The sequence below is a fragment of the Pleurodeles waltl genome, chromosome 7, assembly GCF_031143425.1.
Source record: "Pleurodeles waltl isolate 20211129_DDA chromosome 7, aPleWal1.hap1.20221129, whole genome shotgun sequence".
Classification (NCBI taxonomy): Eukaryota; Metazoa; Chordata; class Amphibia; order Caudata; family Salamandridae; genus Pleurodeles; species Pleurodeles waltl.
The window spans coordinates 736976258-737001724 of record NC_090446.1 but is presented as its reverse complement, the minus strand read 5'-3'; the positions used below and the strand labels follow the sequence as shown (position 1 = coordinate 737001724).

The following is a 25467-nucleotide window of genomic DNA, read 5'->3' as shown; positions in this document are numbered from 1 at the left end:
TGGATTCCCCTAGGTCTCTAGTTTTCAGAAATGCACAGGTTTGGTAGGTTTCCCTAGGTGGCGGCTGAGCTAGAGGCCAAAATCTACAGGTAGGCACTTTGCTAAAAACAGCTCTGTTTTCTGTGATGTGTCCACGTTGTGTTTTGGGGCATATCCTGTCGCGGGCCCTAGGCCTACCCACACAAGTGAGGTATCATTTTTATCGGGAGACTTGGGGGAACATAGAATAGCAAAACAAGTGTTATTGCCCCTTGTCTTTCTCTACATTTTTTCCTTCCAAATGGAAGACAGTGTGTAAAAAAGACATCTATTTGAGAAATGCCCTGTAATTCACATGCTAGTATGGGCACCCCGGAATTCAGAGATGTGCAAATAACCACTGCTTCTCAACACCTTATCTTGTGCCCATTTTGGAAATACAAAGGTTTTCTTGATAGCTATTTTTTACTCTTTATATTTCAGCAAATGAATTGCTGTATACCCGGCATAGATTGAAAACCCACTGCAGGGTGCAGGTCATTTATTGGCTCTGGGTACCTAGAGTTCTTTATGAACCTATAAGCCCTATATATCCCCGCAACCAGAAGAGTCCAGCAGACGTAACGGTATATTGCTTTCGAAAATCTGACATTGCTGGAAAAAGTTACAGAGTAAAACGTAGAGTAAAATTTATGTTTTTTTCACCTCAATTTCAATATTTTTCTTTTTCAGTTGTTATTTTCTGTAGGAAACCCTTGTAGGATCTACACAAATTACCCCTTGCTGAATTCAGATTTTTGTCTACTTTTCAAAAATGTTGCGGTTTCTGGGATCCAGCGTTGGTTTCATGCCCATTTCTGTCACTGACTGGAAGGAGGCTGAAAGCACAAAAAATCGTAAAAATGGGGTATGTCCCAGTAAAATGCCAAAATTGTGTTGAAAAATTGGGTTTTCTGATTCAAGTCTGCCTGTTCCTGAAAGCTGGGAAGCTGGTGATTTTATCACCGCAGACCCTTTGTTGATGCCCTTTTCAGGGAAAAAAACCACAAGCCTTCTTCTGCAGCCCATTTTTCCTATTTTTTTGAAAAAAAGAAAATTGTCACTGTTTTTTGGCTAATTTCTTGGCCTCCTTCTGGGGAACCCACAAAGTCTGGGTACCTCTAGAATCCCTAGGATGTTGGGGAAAAAAAGGACGCAAATTTGGCGTGGGTAGCTTATGTGAACAAAAAGTTATGAGGGCCTAAGCGCGAACTGCTCCAAATAGCCAAAAAAAGGCTCGGCACAGGAGGGGGAAAAGGCCTGGCAGCGAAGGGGTTAAGGACTTTGCCTCAAGGATTTGGTAGCCTTTGTAAACAATAATAATAATAATATAAAGTGTTGCAGGGGCTGCTCGCACCCACAGGTTGTCCAGAGGTCCACAGAGGACGGATTGCCAAGTTACTCAATCATAGGGATAGTGATGTTATCCTACATGCATCAGACAGGGGATCCTGTCTTAAAATCAGACAATTTGTACCTTCCCGAACTACACTCAGTGGGTGCAGTATGTGTGGCAGTCATCTGGTGGTGTCAAACAAAAACTGAAGGCTCCAGAAGTGGAGGGGGAATTGTTTGCCTCCACATATTCAAAATATGCTACAGAGGTCTCCACCTGGATTGCGATGCAGGACCCTTTTCGGCTCCACAGTTTCAAGGTTGACATTGAGGTTGGTTTGTACTGGTGTATGGTGCCCTTGTGTGTCTCTTTATGTGTACGTGCCCAATGTAGATGATCAGGAATTTTTCACCGTTGTGGTGGGGGAACTGCAGCCATATGTGCAGTTGCTAACTACCTGGGTCAGCGATTTCAACATACAGGATGGAGTATTAGTCCAACAGTCCGGACTCCGGCTCACTTTTTACATAGGACTCTGGAATGCCCCAAATTAGGGGGGTTTTGGAATGGCAGCGGTGGGCAGCCTGCAAAGGGTGAAGTACACCAGATTTGAGAGGACTGTCCAGCATTGCCTTCTTGGACTTCTGCTAGGAGAAGAAAGATGGGGTATTCTTTTTTTCCCTGATGGGATTGGGACTGGTATTAGCAAAACGACGCACTGCTGCTATGCATTGAACTAGAGCTTCACCCTAGTCACCCGACCATTATCTAAAAGACCTGGGGAGTAGGCAAGGATTGCAGACTGAAAAAAGTAAGAGTGGATGAACACCTGTAGCTTGACCTGGAGCTCTGCGGCGAGATGTTGCAGTGACTAGAACTTGCTGGGCAGTAGAACAAGGAATATAGCCTGGAACCTTCTGGTACAAGCGTGGGTGCTTCTGGTGGGGTGGAAACCGATCAGGGTCTGGAGTGAATCCGATGGTGGGGCAGTTATTGGGTCACAGCATCTGATGTTGAGGTGTTGGATCTCTGTGTGCAAGGGGATCCTCCTACCTCCCCCTCCACGATGGCAATGACTGTTTGTGGACCGAGGACATTACATGCTTCACTCATGAAATAAAGCTGAAAAGTCACACTGTTGCCATATTTACACCATATAACTTTGTAAGTTGTAAATCTGCAATAAAAACAAGATGTAAAAAAATTAAAACAAAATAAAAAACGGGGGAATAGCTCTTTCAGAAGAGAAAAAAATGAGTATTGCAAGCGATGTACTCTTTTTTCATTAAAATCTGATATATTTAGGACAAAAGATTGAAAGGGTTAAGACAGCCACTGCTTTACTGAATATAGTAGAAGACCCATTAGAGCAAAGGACGGCATCTCAACTTTGCAGATAGCAATAGCAGCTTGGCAATCAAATGTGAAGTAAAGTTCTGGCTTTGTGCACAAGCCGAAACAAGGATTCACCAGCCTGGCAGAAAAAGGTCAAAGCAGATAGAATAGCCGAATTTTTCCAAACGCCACACAAAATCACTTCCAATTGAATGTGTATGATTATTTAGAGGAAGACCCCTTAGCTTCTTTCAAAAGACTCATGTGTCAGTGAAGGTGCAAATGCCTGTACAGGAGAAATGAAGGGAATCGGCCACCAAACTGAAAGCATCAAGTAAATGTTGCAAGGTTCTAGCTTGCTCTCTGAATAGCAGGTCTGTTCTGCAGAACAATCGCCTGTTTGGATACTCCAATGGGGTAAGTGGATCTGTGACCCACCGTTGCCAATGCCACTCTAGGGAATTATTATAATATATGAAAGGTTGTTCCTCTGCATGATCGTTCCAACATTTGATCTTAAATAATATCAGGAAGAGCTGAAAAGAATAGCAAACACATTTTCACAAGCTGGACACATTGGAAGAGGTGGACTGCAATTAAATACATGCCTTAAATTAAACCAGTTTCACAGAGGCACAAAACCCAATAGGGCACCAATGGCAATAAGGCACATGTGAGATCAGCACTCATGCCCAGCAGTGAATTCTCAGCATGTCAGAGGTCATTTTATGCCACAGAACCATCAAAGCGGTGGCCAACATTGATGAAACAAAAGCTAAAATAGTGAAAACTTTGAGAACTCTCGTCTCATGGGGCCACGGAAGGAACTGTAGTAGGGATAGATCTCTGTGGCACCCTTTTGGTGCACTTCAAGAAAGGGAGGGTCCCAAGGTGTAATGAAAAAATATGTTTTTGACTACTGACTGTGTTGAACCACTTTGCATATTAGTTGTTCAGTGTTCACCAGTTGCAGATTACGTTTTGTAGTTAGTTTAGCTGCCTAGTGGCTTTATCGTGGCGTTAAACATTGCAGTTGAGCTGTGTTTTTTCCCACATGGTAAACTGAGCTTGTTGTTTCATATTTGTTTCTCACCGAACACGAACAGTTCATGATAAGAAAGTACATATTTTTTGTTTTCTTCAGTCAGGGATGTGGAATTCCTATCGCCCGACGCCCGGGACATCTTGTTTGGGGTCAAGGGCAACAAGTTTTTATGTTTACTTTGTCCTTGGGACAAGTAGGCCCAACCCCCTGCAGCACAAACCCTTTGGCTGCCTGTTTACAGAGAGTTGAACTCTCTGCAGTTGAGGTAATGTGTTTCCAAAGGATAATGCTGTTCGAACTTGTATTTATGGTTCATTATTTGAAAGCCTTCATTATTAGGGTGCGTGCTGTAAATAAATGTTTTAAGGTCACACTTCACTACTGACGTTGGTTCCAGTACAAAAAAAAAAAAACGTGTACACACATGTTTGAAAAGTTTAGGCTAAGAGGCTAAGTATAATGCTCCCAGAATGCTCTCAGATTATATGCAAATGAAGTGTCATTTAGTAAAATGTGTTGATGCATGCTAGTATTTCCCAAAAATATTTCTAATGGAAAATCAGTGTAACCATTTTTAACACGATTATGGGAAGCATGAAAATAAACAAACACTGACAAAGCCAACTGATCTGACATTTTTATAAGTCTTTTAGTTTCATCAATGCGTGTCTTGTTTTGACATGGCTTTTGTAACACTTTATTGTTGTGGGAGCTACCAGGCCCTCAACATTGTAACAAACATTGGCAAAACCCCCCCAAAAAGTTTTTGAACTCTTAAAGCACACGTTGCCACCAGCGGCATAACAAAGGCCCCGCAGCCGCCCTCCAGGGGGACCCGTCAGCACAGCACCTGCCCTGAGTGAGTCTGGAGAGGGGGCTCCTCCATGTTCTTTGCAAAGGGGCACCCTCCAGTTTCGTTACGTCACTGATTGCCACTGTAGTTCCTGACACTGAACAAAACTACTTTGTGTGGCAGTATGCTCCTTCTGGAAGAGCAGAATGCGATCACTCACAGTAAAGCCAGCCGAAAGAGAGAGAAATAGAAGTTTAATAAAAACAAAATGTCTTTGTTAACACCAGACCTAATTAGGGACCAAGACCCACATGTAGGTAGCTTTTTGCATGTCGCAAACAGCGACTTTCGCTGTTTGCGACGTGCAAAAAGCACATTGCGATGCACAAACCCAGTTTTGCGATTCAGTAACCTGGTTACCGAATCACAAAACGGGTTTGCTACTCGCAATTAGTAAGGGGTGTTCCCTTCCTAATTGCAACTCGCAGTGCAATGTAGGATTGTTTTGTGACCGCGAACGCGGGCGCAAACCAATCGCAGTTTGCACCCATTTCAAATGGGTGCTAACACTTTCGCAAAAGGGAAGGGATCCCCATGGGACCCCTTTCCCATTGTGAATGTCACTGTAAACATTTTTTCAGAGCAAGCAGTGGTCCTGTGGACCACTGCCTGCTCTGAAAAAATGAAACGAAAACGTTTCATTTTTCGTTTTTGTTATGCATCTCGTTTTCCTTTAAGGAAAACGGGCTGCATTACAAAAAAACCTGCTTTATTGAAAAGCAGTCACAGACATGGTGGTCTGCTGTCTCCAGCAGGCCACCATTCGTGAGGGGGTCGCAAATTGCGACCCACCTCATGATTATTCATGATGTGGGCATTTGCGAAGCCCTTGCGAATCACAGATGGTGTCAAGGACACCATCCTACATTCGGATTTGCGACTCGCAATTTGCAGGTCACAAATCTGAACCTACCTACTTGTGGCCCCAAATTCTTAAAGAAAGTCACAAAAGTGCACCCATGGTATATGTCGAACCCCTATAAAATATTTGTGAACTGTATTTTAGCGTGGGTAAATACGATGTGTAGATTTGCTCATGTGAAAATCTATTGAGCATTTGCAAGTTCATTTTCCCTCCAGCCACTTTCTTCCCAACCCTGGAAGAAGTTCTAATTCTGCCATTGTCAGGAGTAAATGTCCAACCTTTCTTATTATGGGAAAATATTAGAGAGAAGCTGGTAACAATCTTTAAAACATGCAGGTTAGTAGGTTTGCAGACTCAAAGGCATTCCAGCCCTTTAACTATTGCTTACTGCTTCCTCCAGCCCCAGTATGCAGATCTGCAGAAAGGTGGCAAAATAAGGAAATTTCTACAGTAGGGATTGAAACTCCAAGTATTCAAGCCCTACTATGGTAGTAGCCCTGGCATAATCAGAGAGGCTATTAATTGCTGCCATAATTTGTCGCCACACTACATGGCACCAAAGGGACAAGTAGATCTTTTTACAGGACAAGTAGATTTGAGAAGCAACCTGTCCCCTGGACAAGTAGATATTTTAATAAATTCCACACCCCTGTCAGTGCAGGGAACAGTTCGGCCTTGGAAGGAGAGCATTGAAATGCTGGCCAGTTTTCAAAATTTTTCTTCCAACTCTGACCTACAGAAGTCAATATGTTTGACTATTTCCATCTGAGAGGAGGGGTTTTCTCCAGGAAGTCCTTTCAGTTTTTTTTAAAGGAATATAAAGGTGGCCCTGCTCAGTAGTGAGGGAATTTCCAAGACCTCAGTCAGGATTGGACGTCAAATGCCTGACACTTGTCCTGTGAGGGTGGATCTCTCTTTCTCGAAGTTGAACGGGGTCATCTTCTTGCTGGCATGAGAAAGATAAAGAGCTTGGCAGGCCCTACGGTGATGAATTTTTTCTATATTATAGCATAATTGCAAAGAATAAAATCACATATATTTGCTGTGTAAATTGCAGTTGAGAATCATTTTGATATATTTTCCTTTCAATGCTGTGACTATTTTTAAACATGTGCTTTCGACCTAAACTCTTTAGGAACCTTGTGGTGAAGTAATAATAAATGTCTTCTTTGAACTAAGAAGTGCAGTCCAGAGATTTTTGTCAGCTCGGTCATTAGTGAAAGCAAAACATTTTTGGCGTGGTCAGCAGGATTTAAAAAAAAAAATAAAAAAAAAAAAAAAGGGGGGGGGGGGGGGAGGTTTGGAGGTTGGAAGTGCACAATTTAAAAGTGTAAATATGCCTTTGTTTAGAGAATTAAAGGAAGCACCGCAAACCAGGTTTGAGAATGCATGTGAAATAAAATGCCTTATGATGTTTTGGTTAATGTATTTTCTTGTTTGTTTATCAGGACTTTCTAAGTTTTGGGATGGGTGCTTGTATAAAACTAAAGTGTTTTCATATTTAGAAAAGGTGCTTTTTGAAAGGAATGATGTCCCTTTTGTTCTTGACAGGAGGGTTTGGATACTTTTGTCTGCTTACAGAAAAATGCATGAGAGGTGTAAATAGTTAGAATATGAAAATAAGAAATTAAGAGAGCAAGTCAGTCAGAACAAATTTTTGCAAGATAAAGTTGAAATCTACCATGCTGTTACAGGAGAATCTGACTTTTCACATTCCTGTAATGAGAAGGTTAAAAAAAGGTGGGGGCCAGTGTGAGCCTCATGAGCAGAGTGTAGATCTTCGTGCGCAGAGCAGCCCACAGTTTTTGGTAGGAGTTGAAAACATTCTTTAAAAGATTACACTGAACAAGAAGTTGACGATGGTAACGGTATATTCAGACCACTTTTGCAGAGTACAATGTGTATAATTAATTCAGACATGACACATGCACCGTCGCAAAATGTGCAGTTTCTGGGAATTCAGTGGAATCCAGAACATAGAGAGATGTTTTTACAGGTAAATCAAAAGATTTTGGAGTTTGCTATTATTTGCACTAAGCAAGAGACACAGTTTCCTGAAATTGTTTGATTTTTGGAAACAGTATAGCCCTCATCAGAGTAAAATCTTAACACTTTGGTACAAAGTAACCAGGAAAAATCATGAGTTTGAATGGACTAATGAGCAGCTGTGTGCTTGTGATTTGGCAAATGAAATAATTCACCAGACTTTATACTTGTGCAAGAGGAAAACACCGATTTACATGTAACTGTTCAGGGACAATATGCAAAATGGAATATGTGGCGAGTACAGATAGTTTTCTAATCCAAATTCCTAGGGGCACTCTTAACTCTGGGGAGGCTATACTCCTTTTGAAAAAACACCTTTTGACTTGTTTTTGGGCTCTAGTGAATACTGAGCAAATCACACTAAATTATAATCTAATTCTGAAACCTGAAATATCAATCATGCAGTGGGTAATGAGTTCACCTATAAATCTCACCGTATAGGACATCCACAAAAGGCTAGAATCACTCTGGATCTGGCACATACAAAGACAGGGCTTGAGTGGGACCAACAGGCAGTGTAGCCCTACATGAACAAGTGTCACAAGCCCCTGTACAGGATGAGGAGAGGGTGCAGAAGGTACCACAGGTAAAAGAGTGACCAGTAAAATGGAGTGCACCACTTGAATTCTTGTCCCCTGAGGATAGAAAGCATGTTTGGTTCACTAACGATTCATTCAAATACGTGGGTACTAAAAGACATTGGAAAGCAGTGTCATACAATCCAGTTACTGGAAAGTTGTTGTCTACCACAGGAGAAGGAAAAAGTAGCCAATATGCAGAGTTGTACACTGTGTGAGACTCTAAAGCAAGAGCGGCCTGAGACTTGACATTTTTACACGGATTCTTGGTCCAGTGCCAATGGATTAGTTGTTTGGCTTTCCACCTAGCATGCACATAACTGGTTCATTCATTCAAAGGAGGTGTGGAGCAAAGAGAGATGGCAGGAAATTTGGGAAATGTTAAAAACAGAGTAAAGTCATAGATGCTCACTGTCCCATTTACTCATTAGAACGTTGGTTCAATTCCCTTGCAGATTTGAAAGAAGTGGGCGCAATAGAAATGTGGACAACTGGGAGAAAAAGCTACTTACAGGTGGGCAGAGATTAGAGGGATGCACATTACCCTAGATTTGATCAAAACTGTAATTTTGCAATATCCTATTTGTCAGCACACACAACAGAGATCTGTCCCGCAAACAGTGAAAGGTCAGTTGAGGAGAGGAAAGTTACCAGGACAGATATGGCAAATTGGTTACATTGGACCACTACCGATTAGTCGCGGGTGTCAATACGCCTGTACCGTAGTGGACACTTATTCCGGATACTTGATTGCTGTCCCTTGCAAACGTGCTACTCAGCACAATACTATCAGAACTCTGGACTTGTTAATATTTTTCAATGCAGTACCTCTCCAGATCCAGAGTGACAATGGGTCACACTTCAAAGACAAATTGGTAAAGGACTACTGTTCTCAGCACAATATTGAGTGGATATATCATATTCCTAATTATCCACAGGCCTCAGGACTGATTGAGAGAATGAATGGTTTACTGAAAGCTCAATTGCGAAAATTAACCGATGGAACTTTGAAAAACTGGAGAGCATTTAAATTAAGCCCTCCAGATTCTAAACAATAGACCATTAACAAATGCTTAAACACCTTTGATGCGAATGTTAACTCCAGCGTTGCAAATACAACCACATGTGGCCACCAATACAGTCACACAAGGTCTCACTGGGGGACTAGTGATAAATACAAGCTCATCAACCACTGAATAATTTTCCCATAATTGACCATATGTCACAGAAGCATTCCTAAAAACGGGCCTATCGAAAAGGTTGCACACCAGTAGAAATGTACTCACTAAAGCAGCCATAATAGCAAATGAATGGATAAACTGCTTTCAGTAACTGTAATCATAAAATGGTTCAGACATGTCAAAAAACATGAAAAATATAGTTCAGAAAGCTTTAACCTAAATCAAGCAAATAACTTAAAATAAAAAAAACACAAATGTAAAGCTTCACTATATATATTTAATTGAAAACATGCTGATGAAGAGCCGCATGCCTAGTTTTAGAGGTTTTGTCGTTTCATAGATCGTAAAACAAACCAACCCGACTGTGATGCACTGTTGCAATCTGAAGTAATCTATTGCCCTAAAGCAACAGTGCCACATTTCTATTTGGACACAAAACCATGCTAACGCCTAGGCAACGCGGAACAATCCTTTCCTTCAAAATAGAGTAGGCATGGTTTCCAAGCACAGCATAAATTCTGCTCAGGTCAGGAATCTGGAGCAGCCTTAAGTGTGTAATGCCCCTCACATATCAGGGCAACTATAATCCAACACCAAGATGCTACTCAAATACACATTTATTTTAGATGAAGACAAGTTAACTAAACAAAAGCACATAAGATGTGCATACATTATTATATATCAAAACATTGCATCTTGTGGATGGGAGCATCTGTCCATTTTTAAACTGTTAGTAGTAATAGGATTTATATATGAACAGTATTTTAATTAACATGCAGTTACCAAGGACTACGCAATTTTGGTTAACTTACACCAAGTACTAAATCCACCCCCTTACATTACTCTAATGTACATAGCTTCTCTTTGCTCTTCCTGCAACATAATTCATGAATAAGGCTCCCGGTTTTCACTGATTTTTACTGATAAATACAGACAGAAAACCATTTATTTTCCTGTAAGTATTTTTTTTTACGCGAGTAGAAATGGAAATTAGGTTACTTTTTTGAGTGATTCTAGATGACTGCCAGGCCAACAGCGGTACTGACTGGCAGGTTAAGGGAGATTAAAAAAAAGTTAAGGACTTTTAGTAATGATGTTTAAACAGAAGCAGATGTGCACCAGCCTGACACTAAAATGTGCATGTATATATATAAGTATATTAAATGTATCATTTATGGGTTTTCATGATATTGAAGCCTGTCAAGCAAGTAAATAAGAGCATACATTTATAGGTTAAATAAATGTGGAAACATAGGGCTGTATTTCTTCACAAAACCGAAATAAATACAGAAAAATATATATATTTTTTAAAATACCATAAAACCGGGAGCCCTATTCATGAATGCAAACTAATTACTAATGCACAGGCGCCATCAAAAAAGTTAAAATCCATGATCTCAGCTCAATACTTTTCAACAGAAAATGAAATACTGGTAACAAAACACATCTGCAGACACTTCCCACTGATTATAACCCCATCACTTATACAGGATGTAAGAAAGACACATATTAAACATGGTGATACGAAATTACCTTAAGAGCAACAAGCAGTGTGACAGTTTCCACAGAATAATAGCCTCTGTCTACATAGTCTCCCATAAACAAATAATTTGTGTCCGGTGATCTGCCTCCAATTTTGAAGAGTTCCATCAGATCATGGAATTGGCCATGAACATCGCCGCAGACTGTGACTGGACATCGCACTTCTTGTACATTGGATTCCTTTGTCAAAATTTCTTTAGCCTGGGGGAAAAAAGTTATAGGATGACAAAAGAGACAAATTATTAATGAAGTAGAGTCCAAGCAAATTATCTTGAGGTAAAGATATTTGGCCATTCAAAACTTAAATGGGTTTCACCAAAGCACTCAAAGTGATGCCCTTTACGTCAAGAGGGCACAGGTGTGTATTTAAATATTATGTGTACCAGAGTCTCTCCCAACAGTCTTATATTCTCACTTATAACCTTTCAAGCGGACAAGATTACCAACTAAGCTCAGGTCAAACTACTAATAACTTCACGCTTGGATAAAGGAGCGATTATTCTACAGGCAGGGGATATCCACTCCCTTAAGCCCAAGACATTTCATCATTGATAAAACTCTATCTTCAACTTACTTCAGGACTGTGTCAGAACTGCTCAAACACAAAAGATTATGGGAACAATGCTTGCAATAACAAACCACTGGCAATCATCCAGGGTACCACTTCAACACATCTTTATTTTGCCCACTATGCCAACTCAGTTTGGCCCAGCCTTTTGCCAATCAGTCTTGACCCTGCTCAAACAGAAAAGTCCAGCCCAAACTTACAGGCTAGGTCCTCCCTGAAGCAGAGCACAAGGAACCCAGATTCAGTATCTTTGCCACCCGCTTGACTAGGGAGAACAAACACTACCATGAAAGAGTTGAGAAGACAGGATACAATAAACTTACTGGCTTCGTTATTGGCAAGGTTGTTGCACTGCTAGAGATTGATTGTTTTTTTAGAGTGGGGAGGGGAGGTTAAAAAAAAAAAAAAAAAAAAAAAAAAAAAAAAAAAAAAAAAACTTAATGCATGACTTGATAAGCCATGCATCAGTTTAAAAATAGGCTGGTGTAGAGAATTTATGAATCCAGGAGTAATATATGTTTCAAGAAGGAAATGATTTTGAAGTCACACATGGAAACCAAATTGTATTAAATCATGACTGTATTACATTGCTCAACCTGCATGGTAAAGAAAAAAAGAGATAGCCATATCTTATCTATCCTCTACCAGTGCTAACATTTGTTGCGTTGTTGCATAAAATTTTAAACCTCCTGGCTGAGAAAACAAAAAAGAATGCTAACAGAAACAGAGCTAAGGCTAAATAGTACTGCGGAGGGCTGGGGTGTCCGATAGTCAGGTGTACTTTCTTCATTTTTTAAGTGGGTGAGGACTATAAGCAAAAGGGAATCATGGGTTGGTAGCAAGAGGCTGAAAGGAGGGGCAGACTTTTGCAGTATCTACACAAAATTATACATGGTGCTGTTTTTTTGTGGTTATACCCATCTGAGCCAGAATCAAATCTAAATTTTTGAACTGTGTGTATTTTTTCACCGAATATTTGTTACACATCCAGAGCAGGTATACTGGTTTAGTTAGCCAGTGACATATAGAGCAGGTATGTTAGGTTTTGTGAAGTTCCAATGCAGGGGAGAAGGATTCACAAATACTTTGATGGAGCTGCTCAAACTTTGGCAGTGTCTTACCACATTTAACTTTTTAATATTATTTGTATGTTTGTGCAGAAACAACAGGGACAAGGGGCAGAATAAAAAAAAGGGGGTGGGGGGTTGACAACAAAGTGTAAATTTGCTAGCAGGATAGGCCATGCTCACAACACCAATTTGGCAAAGATGCAAAAAAAAAAAAAAAAAAAAGAGCGATCAACAGAACAAAGTAGGTGGCTCAAGTTAAGTTGCATAGTTTGCTTTGTTAGCCGTCACTGCAGAATTTCAGTAGTTTGACAAGAGTCACCCACAACTCATTTTTAACAGTTTTTAAAAGTGAATATATGTATTATGGGTAAGCCTTCTTATTGAATGTCTGCTGTTGATTTCAAAGCTTACATTTCAAAGAAAAAAAGGTCTTAACTGTGAATCACTGTGTAATTCACAGTTCTGAATTCATTTGCAGAATGTATAACTTCCCTAAACAAACAAAAAAGGTAAGGGGATACTTAACACTATCACTATTAATCAGCATACTTGAGCTCATTCTTACAGGACATTTCTTCTTGTAAGCATATACTAATGAATCGTTCCCAGTGAATGAAAAACCACCAACACAGAACCCTGTCAACAAAAACCTACTTGGCCACAATACACTATTTTCTTTCTCCATATAGGTCTTGTCTTGTGAAACCTACTATATAGTGCACATGTGCTACAAAAAGAAACACATTTTACAATGTTTTTAAATTCCTTACAATGTGCTTTGCATTTAAAATGGGATATATATATACTGTTGCATAAAACACATTTTAAATAACGCCACTAAATCCCCCAAAAAACACATATTTGTAAAATAATGACAAAGGCAGCTGCATTCGGAGGCAAACAATGGATAAATTGAATAAACCAATAACTCAAGTATGCCAAATCTTTCTAAGAAGTATTAAAAACAATTAATCAAGTAGTTTGAGAGGAGGAGCCAAGATGCTTCTTGATGCTTTAACAGATCACAGCGCTTGGACCCCCACCTGGAACTTAAGCCTGGTGGCAAAGGACAGATCAAGGACGGGGTGCTGCCCCCTTCCTCCAACACCCCAATCGTCACAAGTGCTGGCTGAAAGGATTGTGCAGCGTTCCCAGGCAGAATGCAGAGCTGCAACAGGTAAGTGCTGCAATAACGAGATAGGGCCTGGCAGCTTTTCTGGGTTTTCTGTTGACAAACAGTGCGACTGAAGCGAACCAGAACTGAAAACCTGACATGCAGAGGACCCATACTGGGAGCAGTGCTGTAGCCCCTCGGGGGTAGAGAACAGAGGGTGGGCCGAACACCCTCAGCAGTGAGACAAACATATCAATGACCAGGGCTCTCCAACCTTTTCTGTAATAACAGCTACCGGTGATCAACGTAAATCACCCAACCATTTGAGCTACTAATATTATAAGAGATGTAGTTGTATCCAAATCAGCCAAGATTGCATAAGTGTTCACCATATGCATGATTACCAGCAGTGATCGCCTCCGTACATAGGCATGGGTGCCAGCAGTAATGTGAAAAAATCCTTTGTCAATATGAGATGCCTCTACATGGGTAATACATGACAGCCACAGCTCCCCAAGCACCAAGTTAACAATATGATTAACAGTCTTCACAACACTGATTTTTTTTATTCCAATATCAGCTTTAAATATATTTTGGAATTTCAGCCATTTGTATCCAAACATCGGCCTATTAATTTTGAAAACAGGCATTTTAGTTTCAAACGCATTCTTTTTAATTTGGGTACTGTATATTATTTCTGCAAAGCAAAAGCTTCTAATTTAGTTCATTAGGCTGCACAAAGGAAAGCTACTTGCAGTTAGTCGAAGAGCTACCAGTAGCTCACAAAGTACTCGCTGGAGAAGCCGGCTATACAGGGAGTGCAGAATTATTAGGCAAATGAGTATTTTGACCACATCATCCTCTTTATGCATGTTGTCTTACTCCAAGCTGTATAGGCTCGAAAGCCTACTACCAATTAAGCATATTAGGTGATGTGCATCTCTGTAATGAGAAGGGGTGTGGTCTAATGACATCAACACCCTATATCAGGTGTGCATAATTATTAGGCAACTTCCTTTCCTTTGGCAAAATGGGTCAAAAGAAGGACTTGACAGGCTCAGAAAAGTCAAAAATAGTGAGATATCTTGCAGAGGGATGCAGCACTCTTAAAATTGCAAAGCTTCTGAAGCGTGATCATCGAACAATCAAGCGTTTCATTCAAAATAGTCAACAGGGTCGCAAGAAGCGTGTGGAAAAACCAAGGCGCAAAATAACTGCCCATGAACTGAGAAAAGTCAAGCGTGCAGCTGCCACGATGCCACTTGCCACCAGTTTGGCCATATTTCAGAGCTGCAACATCACTGGAGTGCCCAAAAGCACAAGGTGTGCAATACTCAGAGACATGGCCAAGGTAAGAAAGGCTGAAAGACGACCACCACTGAACAAGACACACAAGCTGAAACGTCAAGACTGGGCCAAGAAATATCTCAAGACTGATTTTTCTAAGGTTTTATGGACTGATGAAATGAGAGTGAGTCTTGATGGGCCAGATGGATGGGCCCGTGGCTGGATTGGTAAAGGGCAGAGAGCTCCAGTCCGACTCAGACGCCAGCAAGGTGGAGGTGGAGTACTGGTTTGGGCTGGTATCAAAGATGAGCTCGTGGGGCCTTTTCGGGTTGAGGATGGAGTCAAGCTCAACTCCCAGTCCTACTGCCAGTTCCTGGAAGACACCTTCTTCAAGCAGTGGTACAGGAAGAAGTCTGCATCCTTCAAGAAAAACATGATTTTCATGCAGGACAATGCTCCATCACACGCGTCCAAGTACTCCACAGCGTGGCTGGCAAGAAAGGGTATAAAAGAAGGAAATCTAATGACATGGCCTCCTTGTTCACCTGATCTGAACCCCATTGAGAACCTGTGGTCCATTGTAGGAAGTTGGCTCTGTATGTGCTATTTCAAAGTAAGGAATAGCATGCACAGAGTCCAAGGGTTCCCCTTAGAGGTAAAATAGTGGTAAAAATAGATAATACTAATGCTCTATTTTGTGGTAGTGTGGTCGAGCAGTAGGCTTATCCAAGGAGTAGTGTTAAGCATTTGTTGTACATACACATAGACAATAAATGAGGTACACACACTCAGAGACAAATCCAGCCAATAGGTTTTTATATAGAAAAATATCTTTTCTTAGTTTATTTTAAGAACCACAGGTTCAAATTCTACATGTAATATCTCATTCGAAAGGTATTGCAGGTAAGTACTTTAGGAACTTCAAATCATCAAAATTGCATGTATACTTTTCAAGTTATTCACAAATAGCTGTTTTAAAAGTGGACACTTAGTGCAATTTTCACAGTTCCTAGGGGAGGTAAGTATTTGTTAGGTTAACCAGGTAAGTAAGACACTTACAGGGCTTAGTTCTTGGTCCAAGGTAGCCCACCGTTGGGGGTTCAGAGCAACCCCAAAGTCACCACACCAGCAGCTCAGGGCCGGTCAGGTGCAGAGTTCAAAGTGGTGCCCAAAACACATAGGCTAGAATGGAGAGAAGGGGGTGCCCCGGTTCCGGTCTGCTTGCAGGTAAGTACCCGCGTCTTCGGAGGGCAGACCAGGGGGGTTTTGTAGGGCACCGGGGGGGACACAAGTCCACACAGAAATTTCACCCTCAGCAGCGCGGGGGCAGCCGGGTGCAGTGTAGAAACAAGCGTCGGGTTTGTAATGGAAGTCAATGGGAGATCTAGGGATCTCTTCAGCGCTGCAGGCAGGCAAGGGGGGGGTTCCTCGGGGAAACCTCCACTTGGGCAAGGGAGAGGGACTCCTGGGGGTCACTTCTCCAGTGAAAATCCGGTCCTTCAGGTCCTGGGGGCTGCGGGTGCAGGGTCTCTCCCAGGCGTCGGGACTTTAGGTTCAAAGAGTCGCGGTCAGGGGAAGCCTCGGGATTCCCTCTGCAGGCGGCGCTGTGGGGGCTCAGGGGGGACAGGTTTTGGTACTCACAGTATCAGAGTAGTCCTGGGGTCCCTCCTGAGGTGTTGGATCGCCACCAGCCGAGTCGGGGTCGCCGGGTGCAGTGTTGCAAGTCTCACGCTTCTTGCGGGGAGCTTGCAGGGTTCTTTAAAGCTGCTGGAAACAAAGTTGCAGCTTTTCTTGGAGCAGGTCCGCTGTCCTCGGGAGTTTCTGGTCTTTTCGAAGCAGGGGCAGTCCTCAGAGGATGTCGAGGTCGCTGGTCCCTTTGGACGGCGTCGCTGGAGCAGGATCTTTGGAAGGCAGGAGACAGGCTGGTGAGTTTCTGGAGCCAAGGCAGTTGTCGTCTTCTGGTCTTCCTCTGCAGGGGTTTTCAGCTAGGCAGTCCTTCTTCTTGTAGTTGCAGGAATCTAATTTTCTAGGGTTCAGGGTAGCCCTTAAATACTAAATTTAAGGGCGTGTTTAGGTCTGGGGGGTTAGTAGCCAATGGCTACTAGCCCTGAGGGTGGGTACACCCTCTTTGTGCCTCCGCCCAAGGGGAGGGGGTCACAATCCTAACCCTATTGGGGGAATCCTCCATCTGCAAGATGGAGGATTTCTAAAAGTTAGAGTCACCTCAGCTCAGGACACCTTAGGGGCTGTCCTGACTGGCCAGTGACTCCTCCTTGTTTTTCTCATTATTTTCTCCGGCCTTGCCGCCAAAAGTGGGGCCTGGCCGGAGGGGGCGGGCAACTCCACTAGCTGGAGTGTCCTGCTGGGTTGGCACAAAGGAGGTGAGCCTTTGAGGCTCACCGCCAGGTGTGACAATTCCTGCCTGGGGGAGGTGTTAGCATCTCCACCCAGTGCAGGCTTTGTTACTGGCCTCAGAGTGACAAAGGCACTCTCCCCATGGGGCCAGCAACATGTCTCGGTTTGTGGCAGGCTGCTAAAACTAGTCAGCCTACACAGATAGTTGGTTAAGTTTCAGGGGGCACCTCTAAGGTGCCCTCTGTGGTGTATTTTACAATAAAATGTACACTGGCATCAGCGTGCATTTATTGTGCTGAGAAGTTTGATACCAAACTTCCCAGTTTTCAGTGTAGCCATTATGGTGCTGTGGAGTTCGTGTTTGACAGACTCCCAGACCATATACTCTTATGGCTACCCTGCACTTACAATGTCTAAGGTTTTGTTTAGACACTGTAGGGGTACCATGCTCATGCACTGGTACCCTCACCTATGGTATAGTGCACCCTGCCTTAGGGCTGTAAGGCCTGCTAGAGGGGTGGCTTACCTATACTGCATAGGCAGTGAGAGGCTGGCATGGCACCCTGAGGGGAGTGCCATGTCGACTTACTCGTTTTGTCCTCACTAGCACACACAAGCTGGCAAGCAGTGTGTCTGTGCTGAGTGAGAGGTCTCCAGGGTGGCATAAGACATGCTGCAGCCCTTAGAGACCTTCCTTGGCATCAGGGCCCTTGGTACTAGAAGTACCAGTTACAAGGGACTTATCTGGATGCCAGGGTCTGCCAATTGTGGATACAAAAGTACAGGTTAGGGAAAGAACACTGGTGCTGGGGCCTGGTTAGCAGGCCTCAGCACACTTTCAATTGTAAACATAGCATCAGCAAAGGCAAAAAGTCAGGGGGCAACCATGCCAAGGAGGCATTTCCTTACACAACCCCCCCCCCAAACGAAAGAGGATGAGACTAACCTTTCCCAAGAGAGTCTTCATTTTCTAAGTGGAAGAACCTGGAAAGGCCATCTGCATTGGCATGGGCAGTCCCAGGTCTGTGTTCCACTATAAAGTCCATTCCCTGTAGGGAGATGGACCACCTCAACAGTTTAGGATTTTCACCTTTCATTTGCATCAGCCATTTGAGAGGTCTGTGGTCAGTTTGAACTAGGAAGTGAGTCCCAAAGAGGTATGGTCTCAGCTTCTTCAGGGACCAAACCACAGCAAAGGCCTCCCTCTCAATGGCACTCCAACGCTGCTCCCTGGGGAGTAACCTCCTGCTAATGAAAGCAACAGGCTGGTCAAGGCCATCATCATTTGTTTGGGACAAAACTGCCCCTATCCCATGTTCAGAGGCATCAGTCTGCACAATGAACTGCTTAGAATAATCTGGAGCTTTTAGAACTGGTGCTGAGCACATTGCTTGTTTCAGGGTGTCAAAGGCCTGTTGGCATTCCACAGTCCAGTTCACTTTCTTGGGCATTTTCTTGGAGGTGAGTTCAGTGAGGGCTGTCACAATGGATCCATATCCCTTCACAAACCTCCTGTAATACCCAGTCAAGCCAAGGAATGCCCTGACTTGAGTCTGGGTTTTTGGAGCTACCCAGTCCAGAATAGTCTGGATCTTGGGTTGGAGTGGCTGAACTTGGCCTCCACCTACAAGGTGTCCCAAGTAAACCACAGTTCCCTGCCCTATCTGGCATTTGGATGCCTTGATAGAGAGGCCTGCAGATTGCAGAGCCTTCAAAACCTTCTTCAGGTGGACCAGGTGATCCTGCCAGGTGGAGCTAAAGACAGCAATATCATCAAGATAAGCTGTGCTAAAGGACTCCAAGCCAGCAAGGACTTGATTCACCAACCTTTGGAAGGTGGCAGGGGCATTCTTTAAACCAAAGGGCATAACAGTAAACTGATAATGCCCATCAGGTGTGGAGAATGCTGTCTTTTCTTTTGCTCCAGGTGCCATTTTTATTTGCCAGTACCCTGCTGTCAAGTCAAAGGTACTTAGGAATTTGGCAGCACCTAATTTATCAATGAGCTCATCAGCTCTTGGAATTGGATGAGCATCTGTCTTGGTGACAGAATTGAGCCCTCTGTAGTCCACACAAAACCTCATCTCTTTCTTTCCATCTTTGGTGTGAGGTTTGGGGACTAAGACCACTGGGCTAGCCCAGGGGCTGTCAGAGCGCTCAATTACTCCCAATTCCAACATCTTGTGGACTTCCACCTTGATGCTTTCTTTGACATGGTCAGATTGTCTAAAGATTTTGTTCTTGACAGGCATGCTGTCTCCTGTGTCCACATCATGGGTACACAGGTGTGTCTGACCAGGGGTCAAGGAGAAGAGTTCAGGAAACTGTTGTAGGACTCTCCTACAATCAGCTTGCTGTTGGCCAGAGAGGGTGTCTGAGTAGATCACTCCATCTACTGTGCCATCTTTTGGGTCTGATGACAGAAGATCAGGGAGAGGTTCACTCTCTGCCTCCTGATCCTCATCTGTTACCATTAACAGATTCACATCAGCCCTGTCATGGAAGAGCTTAAGGCGGTTTACATGGATCACCCTCTTGGGGCTCCTGCTTGTGCCCAGGTCCACCAGGTAGGTGACCTGACTCTTCCTCTCTAGCACTGGGTAAGGGCCACTCCATTTGTCCTGGAGTGCCCTGGGAGCCACAGGCTCCAGAACCCAGACTTTCTGCCCTGGTTGGAACTCAACCAGTGCAGCCTTTTGGTCATACCAAAACTTCTGGAGCTGTTGGCTGGCCTCAAGGTTTTTGGTTGCCTTTTCCATGTACTCTGCCATTCTAGAGCGAAGGCCAAGTACATAGTCCACTATGTCCTGTTTAGGCTCATGGAGAGGTCTCTCCCAGCCTTCTTTAACAAGGGCAAGTGGTCCCCTTACCGGATGACCAAACAGAAGTTCAAAGGGTGAGAATCCTACTCCCTTCTGTGGCACCTCTCTGTAAGCGAAAAGCAGACATGGCAAGAGGACATCCCATCTCCTTTTGAGTTTTTCTGGGAGCCCCATGATCATGCCTTTTAATGTCTTGTTGAATCTCTCAACCAAGCCATTAGTTTGTGGATGGTATGGTGTAGTGAATTTATAAGTCACTCCACACTCATTCCACATGTGCTTTAGGTATGCTGACATGAAGTTGGTACCTCTGTCAGACACCACCTCCTTAGGGAAACCCACTCTGGTAAAGATACCAATGAGGGCCTTGGCTACTGCAGGGGCAGTAGTCGACCTAAGGGGAATAGCTTCAGGATACCTGGTAGCATGATCCACTACTACCAGGATATACAGATTTCCTGAGGCTGTGGGAGGTTCTAGTGGACCAACTATGTCCACACCCACTCTTTCAAAGGGAACCCCCACCACTGGAAGTGGAATGAGGGGGGCCTTTGGATGCCCACCTGTCTTACCACTGGCTTGACAGGTGGGGCAGGAGAGGCAAAACTCCTTAACCATGTTGGACATATTGGGCCAGTAGAAGTGGTTGACTAACCTCTCCCACGTCTTGGTTTGTCCCAAATGTCCAGCAAGGGGAATGTCATGGGCCAATGTTAGGATGAACTCTCTGAACAGCTGAGGCACTACCACTCTCCTAGTGGCACCAGGTTTGGGGTCTCTGGCCTCAGTGTACAGGAGTCCATCTTCCCAATAGACCCTATGCGTTCCATTTTTCTTGCCTTTGGACTCTTCAGCAGCTTGCTGCCTAAGGCCTTCAAGAGAGGGACAGGTTTCTTGTCCCTTACACAGCTCCTCCCTTGAGGGTCCCCCTGGGCCTAAGAGCTCAACCTGGTAAGGTTCAAGCTCCAAAGGCTCAGCCCCCTCAGAGGGCAGAACTTCTTCCTGAGAAGAGAGGTTCCCTTTCTTTGGCTGTGTTGCAGTTGGTTTCCCAACTGACTTTCCTTTCCTCTTGGTAGGCTGGGCCATTCTTCCAGACTCCAGCTCTACTTGTTCACCCTGTGCCTTGCACTGTGCTCTTGTTTTCACACACACCAGTTCAGGGATACCCAGCATTGCTGCATGGGTTTTTAGTTCTACCTCAGCCCATGCTGAGGACTCCAGGTCATTTCCAAGCAGACAGTCCACTGGGATATTTGAGGAGACCACCACCTGTTTCAGGCCATTGACCCCTCCCCATTCTAAAGTAACCATTGCCATGGGATGTACTTTTTTCTGATTGTCAGCGTTGGTGACTGTGTAAGTTTTTCCAGTCAGGTATTGGCCAGGGGAAACCAGTTTCTCTGTCACCATGGTGACACTGGCACCTGTATCCCTCAGGCCCTCTATTCTAGTCCCATTAATTAAGAGTTGCTGTCTGTATTTTTGCATGTTAGGCGGCCAGACAGCTAGTGTGGCTAAATCCACCGCACCCTCAGAAACTAGAGTAGCTTCAGTGTGGACCCTGATTTGCTCTGGGCACACTGTTGATCCCACTTGGAGACTAGCCATACCAGTGTTACCTGGATGGGAGTTTGGAGTGGAACCTTTCTTGGGACAGGCCTTGTCTCCAGTTTGGTGTCCATGCTGTTTACAGCTATGACACCAGGCCTTTTTGGGATCAAAGTTTTTACCCTTGTACCCATTGTTTTGTGAAGAGGCTCTGGGCCCACCCTCCTGTGCAGGTTTTTGGGGGCCTGTAGAAGACTCTTTACTATTTTTAGTTTTGGTTGTCTCATCACCCTTCCCCTGGGGAGTCTTTGTGACCCCTTTCTTTTGGTCACCCCCTGTTGAAGTCTTGGACACCCTTGTCTTGACCCAATGGTCCGCCTTCTTTCCCAATTCTTGGGGAGAAATTGGTCCTAGGTCTACCAGATGCTGATGCAGTTTATCATTGAAACAATTACTTAACAGGTGTTCTTTCACAAATAAATTGTACAGCCCATCATAATTACTTACACCACTGCCTTGAATCCAACCATCTAGTGTTTTCACTGAGTAGTCTACAAAGTCAACCCAGGTCTGGCTCGAGGATTTTTGAGCCCCCCTGAATCTAATCCTATACTCCTCAGTGGAGAATCCAAAGCCCTCAATCAGGGTACCCTTCATGAGGTCATAAGATTCTGCATCTTGTCCAGAGAGTGTGAGGAGTCTATCCCTACACTTTCCTGTGAACATTTCCCAAAGGAGAGCACCCCAGTGAGATCTGTTCACTTTTCTGGTTACACAAGCCCTCTCAAAAGCTGTGAACCATTTGGTGATGTCATCACCATCTTCATATTTAGTTACAATCCCTTTAGGGATTTTCAACATGTCAGGAGAATCTCTGACCCTATTTATGTTGCTGCCACCATTGATGGGTCCTAGGCCCATATCTTGTCTTTCCCTCTCTATGGCTAGGATCTGTCTTTCCAAAGCCAATCTTTTGGCCATCCTGGCTAACTGGATGTCCTCTTCACTGGAGTTATCCTCAGTGATTTCAGAGGTGTTGGTCTCTCCTGTGAGGGAACCAGCATCTCTGACTATTATTTTTGGAGTCAGGGTTTGAGAGACCCTGTTCTCCCTAGATAGGACTGGTAGGGGGGAATTGTCCTCCAAGTCACTATCCTCTTCCTCTGAGTTGCCACCCTCAGAGGGGTTGGCCTTTTCAAACTCTGCCAAAAGCTCCTGGAGCTGTATTTTGTTAGGTTTGGGGCCCATTGTTATTTTCTTTATTTTACAGAGTGACCTTAGCTCCCTCATCTTAAGATGGAGGTAAGGTGTGGTGTCGAGTTCCACCACAGTCACATCTGTGCTAGACATTTTGCTTCTAAAAGTTGGAATACTTTTTAAGAATCTACCACTGGTTCTAGAATCTAATTCAAACTTTTACAAACTTTTAAACTCTAAAAGAAATGCTAAACAGGATCTAACACAAGGCCCTAGCAGGTCTTTTAAGAATTTAGAAAACTTTTCAAATTGCAAAAATCAATTTCTAATGACAATTTTGGAATTTGTCGTGTGATCAGGTATTGGCTGAGTAGTCCAGCAAATGCAAAGTCTTGTACCCCACCGCTGATCCACCAATGTAGGAAGTTGGCTCTGTATGTGCTATTTCAAAGTAAGGAATAGCATGCACAGAGTCCAAGGGTTCCCCTTAGAGGTAAAATAGTGGTAAAAATAGATAATACTAATGCTCTATTTTGTGGTAGTGTGGTCGAGCAGTAGGCTTATCCAAGGAGTAGTGTTAAGCATTTGTTGTACATACACATAGACAATAAATGAGGTACACACACTCAGAGACAAATCCAGCCAATAGGTTTTTATATAGAAAAATATATTTTCTTAGTTTATTTTAAGAACCACAGGTTCAAATTCTACATGTAATATCTCATTCGAAAGGTATTGCAGGTAAGTACTTTAGGAACTTCAAATCATCAAAATTGCATGTATACTTTTCAAGTTATTCACAAATAGCTGTTTTAAAAGTGGACACTTAGTGCAATTTTCACAGTTCCTAGGGGAGGTAAGTATTTGTTAGGTTAACCAGGTAAGTAAGACACTTACAGGGCTTAGTTCTTGGTCCAAGGTAGCCCACCGTTGGGGGTTCAGAGCAACCCCAAAGTCACCACACCAGCAGCTCAGGGCCGGTCAGGTGCAGAGTTCAAAGTGGTGCCCAAAACACATAGGCTAGAATGGAGAGAAGGGGGTGCCCCGGTTCCGGTCTGCTTGCAGGTAAGTACCCGCGTCTTCGGAGGGCAGACCAGGGGGGTTTTGTAGGGCACCGGGGGGGACACAAGTCCACACAGAAATTTCACCCTCAGCAGCGCGGGGGCAGCCGGGTGCAGTGTAGAAACAAGCGTCGGGTTTGTAATGGAAGTCAATGGGAGATCTAGGGATCTCTTCAGCGCTGCAGGCAGGCAAGGGGGGGGGTTCCTCGGGGAAACCTCCACTTGGGCAAGGGAGAGGGACTCCTGGGGGTCACTTCTCCAGTGAAAATCCGGTCCTTCAGGTCCTGGGGGCTGCGGGTGCAGGGTCTCTCCCAGGCGTCGGGACTTTAGGTTCAAAGAGTCGCGGTCAGGGGAAGCCTCGGGATTCCCTCTGCAGGCGGCGCTGTGGGGGCTCAGGGGGGACAGGTTTTGGTACTCACAGTATCAGAGTAGTCCTGGGGTCCCTCCTGAGGTGTTGGATCGCCACCAGCCGAGTCGGGGTCGCCGGGTGCAGTGTTGCAAGTCTCACGCTTCTTGCGGGGAGCTTGCAGGGTTCTTTAAAGCTGCTGGAAACAAAGTTGCAGCTTTTCTTGGAGCAGGTCCGCTGTCCTCGGGAGTTTCTTGTCTTTTCGAAGCAGGGGCAGTCCTCAGAGGATGTCGAGGTCGCTGGTCCCTTTGGACGGCGTCGCTGGAGCAGGATCTTTGGAAGGCAGGAGACAGGCTGGTGAGTTTCTGGAGCCAAGGCAGTTGTCGTCTTCTGGTCTTCCTCTGCAGGGGTTTTCAGCTAGGCAGTCCTTCTTCTTGTAGTTGCAGGAATCTAATTTTCTATGGTTCAGGGTAGCCCTTAAATACTAAATTTAAGGGCGTGTTTAGGTCTGGGGGGTTAGTAGCCAATGGCTACTAGCCCTGAGGGTGGGTACACCCTCTTTGTGCCTCCGCCCAAGGGGAGGGGGTCACAATCCTAACCCTATTGGGGGAATCCTCCATCTGCAAGATGGAGGATTTCTAAAAGTTAGAGTCACCTCAGCTCAGGACACCTTAGGGGCTGTCCTGACTGGCCAGTGACTCCTCCTTGTTTTTCTCATTATTTTCTCCGGCCTTGCCGCCAAAAGTGGGGCCTGGCCGGAGGGGGCGGGCAACTCCACTAGCTGGAGTGTCCTGCTGGGTTGGCACAAAGGAGGTGAGCCTTTGAGGCTCACCGCCAGGTGTGACAATTCCTGCCTGGGGGAGGTGTTAGCATCTCCACCCAGTGCAGGCTTTGTTACTGGCCTCAGAGTGACAAAGGCACTCTCCCCATGGGGCCAGCAACATGTCTCGGTTTGTGGCAGGCTGCTAAAACTAGTCAGCCTACACAGATAGTCGGTTAAGTTTCAGGGGGCACCTCTAAGGTGCCCTCTGTGGTGTATTTTACAATAAAATGTACACTGGCATCAGTGTGCATTTATTGTGCTGAGAAGTTTGATACCAAACTTCCCAGTTTTCAGTGTAGCCATTATGGTGCTGTGGAGTTCGTGTTTGACAGACTCCCAGACCATATACTCTTATGGCTACCCTGCACTTACAATGTCTAAGGTTTTGTTTAGACACTGTAGGGGTACCATGCTCATGCACTGGTACCCTCACCTATGGTATAGTGCACCCTGCCTTAGGGCTGTAAGGCCTGCTAG

The 25467-nt window shown here is 44.3% G+C and overlaps 1 protein-coding gene across 1 annotated transcript in view; it reads right to left on the bottom strand.

The window, feature by feature from the left end:
* Window positions 1-25467, bottom strand: part of PPP2CA (protein phosphatase 2 catalytic subunit alpha) — a 247453-nt gene that overhangs the window by 190761 nt on the left and 31225 nt on the right. Inside the window, exon 2 of the mRNA XM_069199216.1 lies at window positions 10791-11000. Within this exon, the coding sequence (XP_069055317.1) occupies window positions 10791-11000 (210 nt within the window). The remainder of the gene's footprint in view (window positions 1-10790; window positions 11001-25467) is intronic.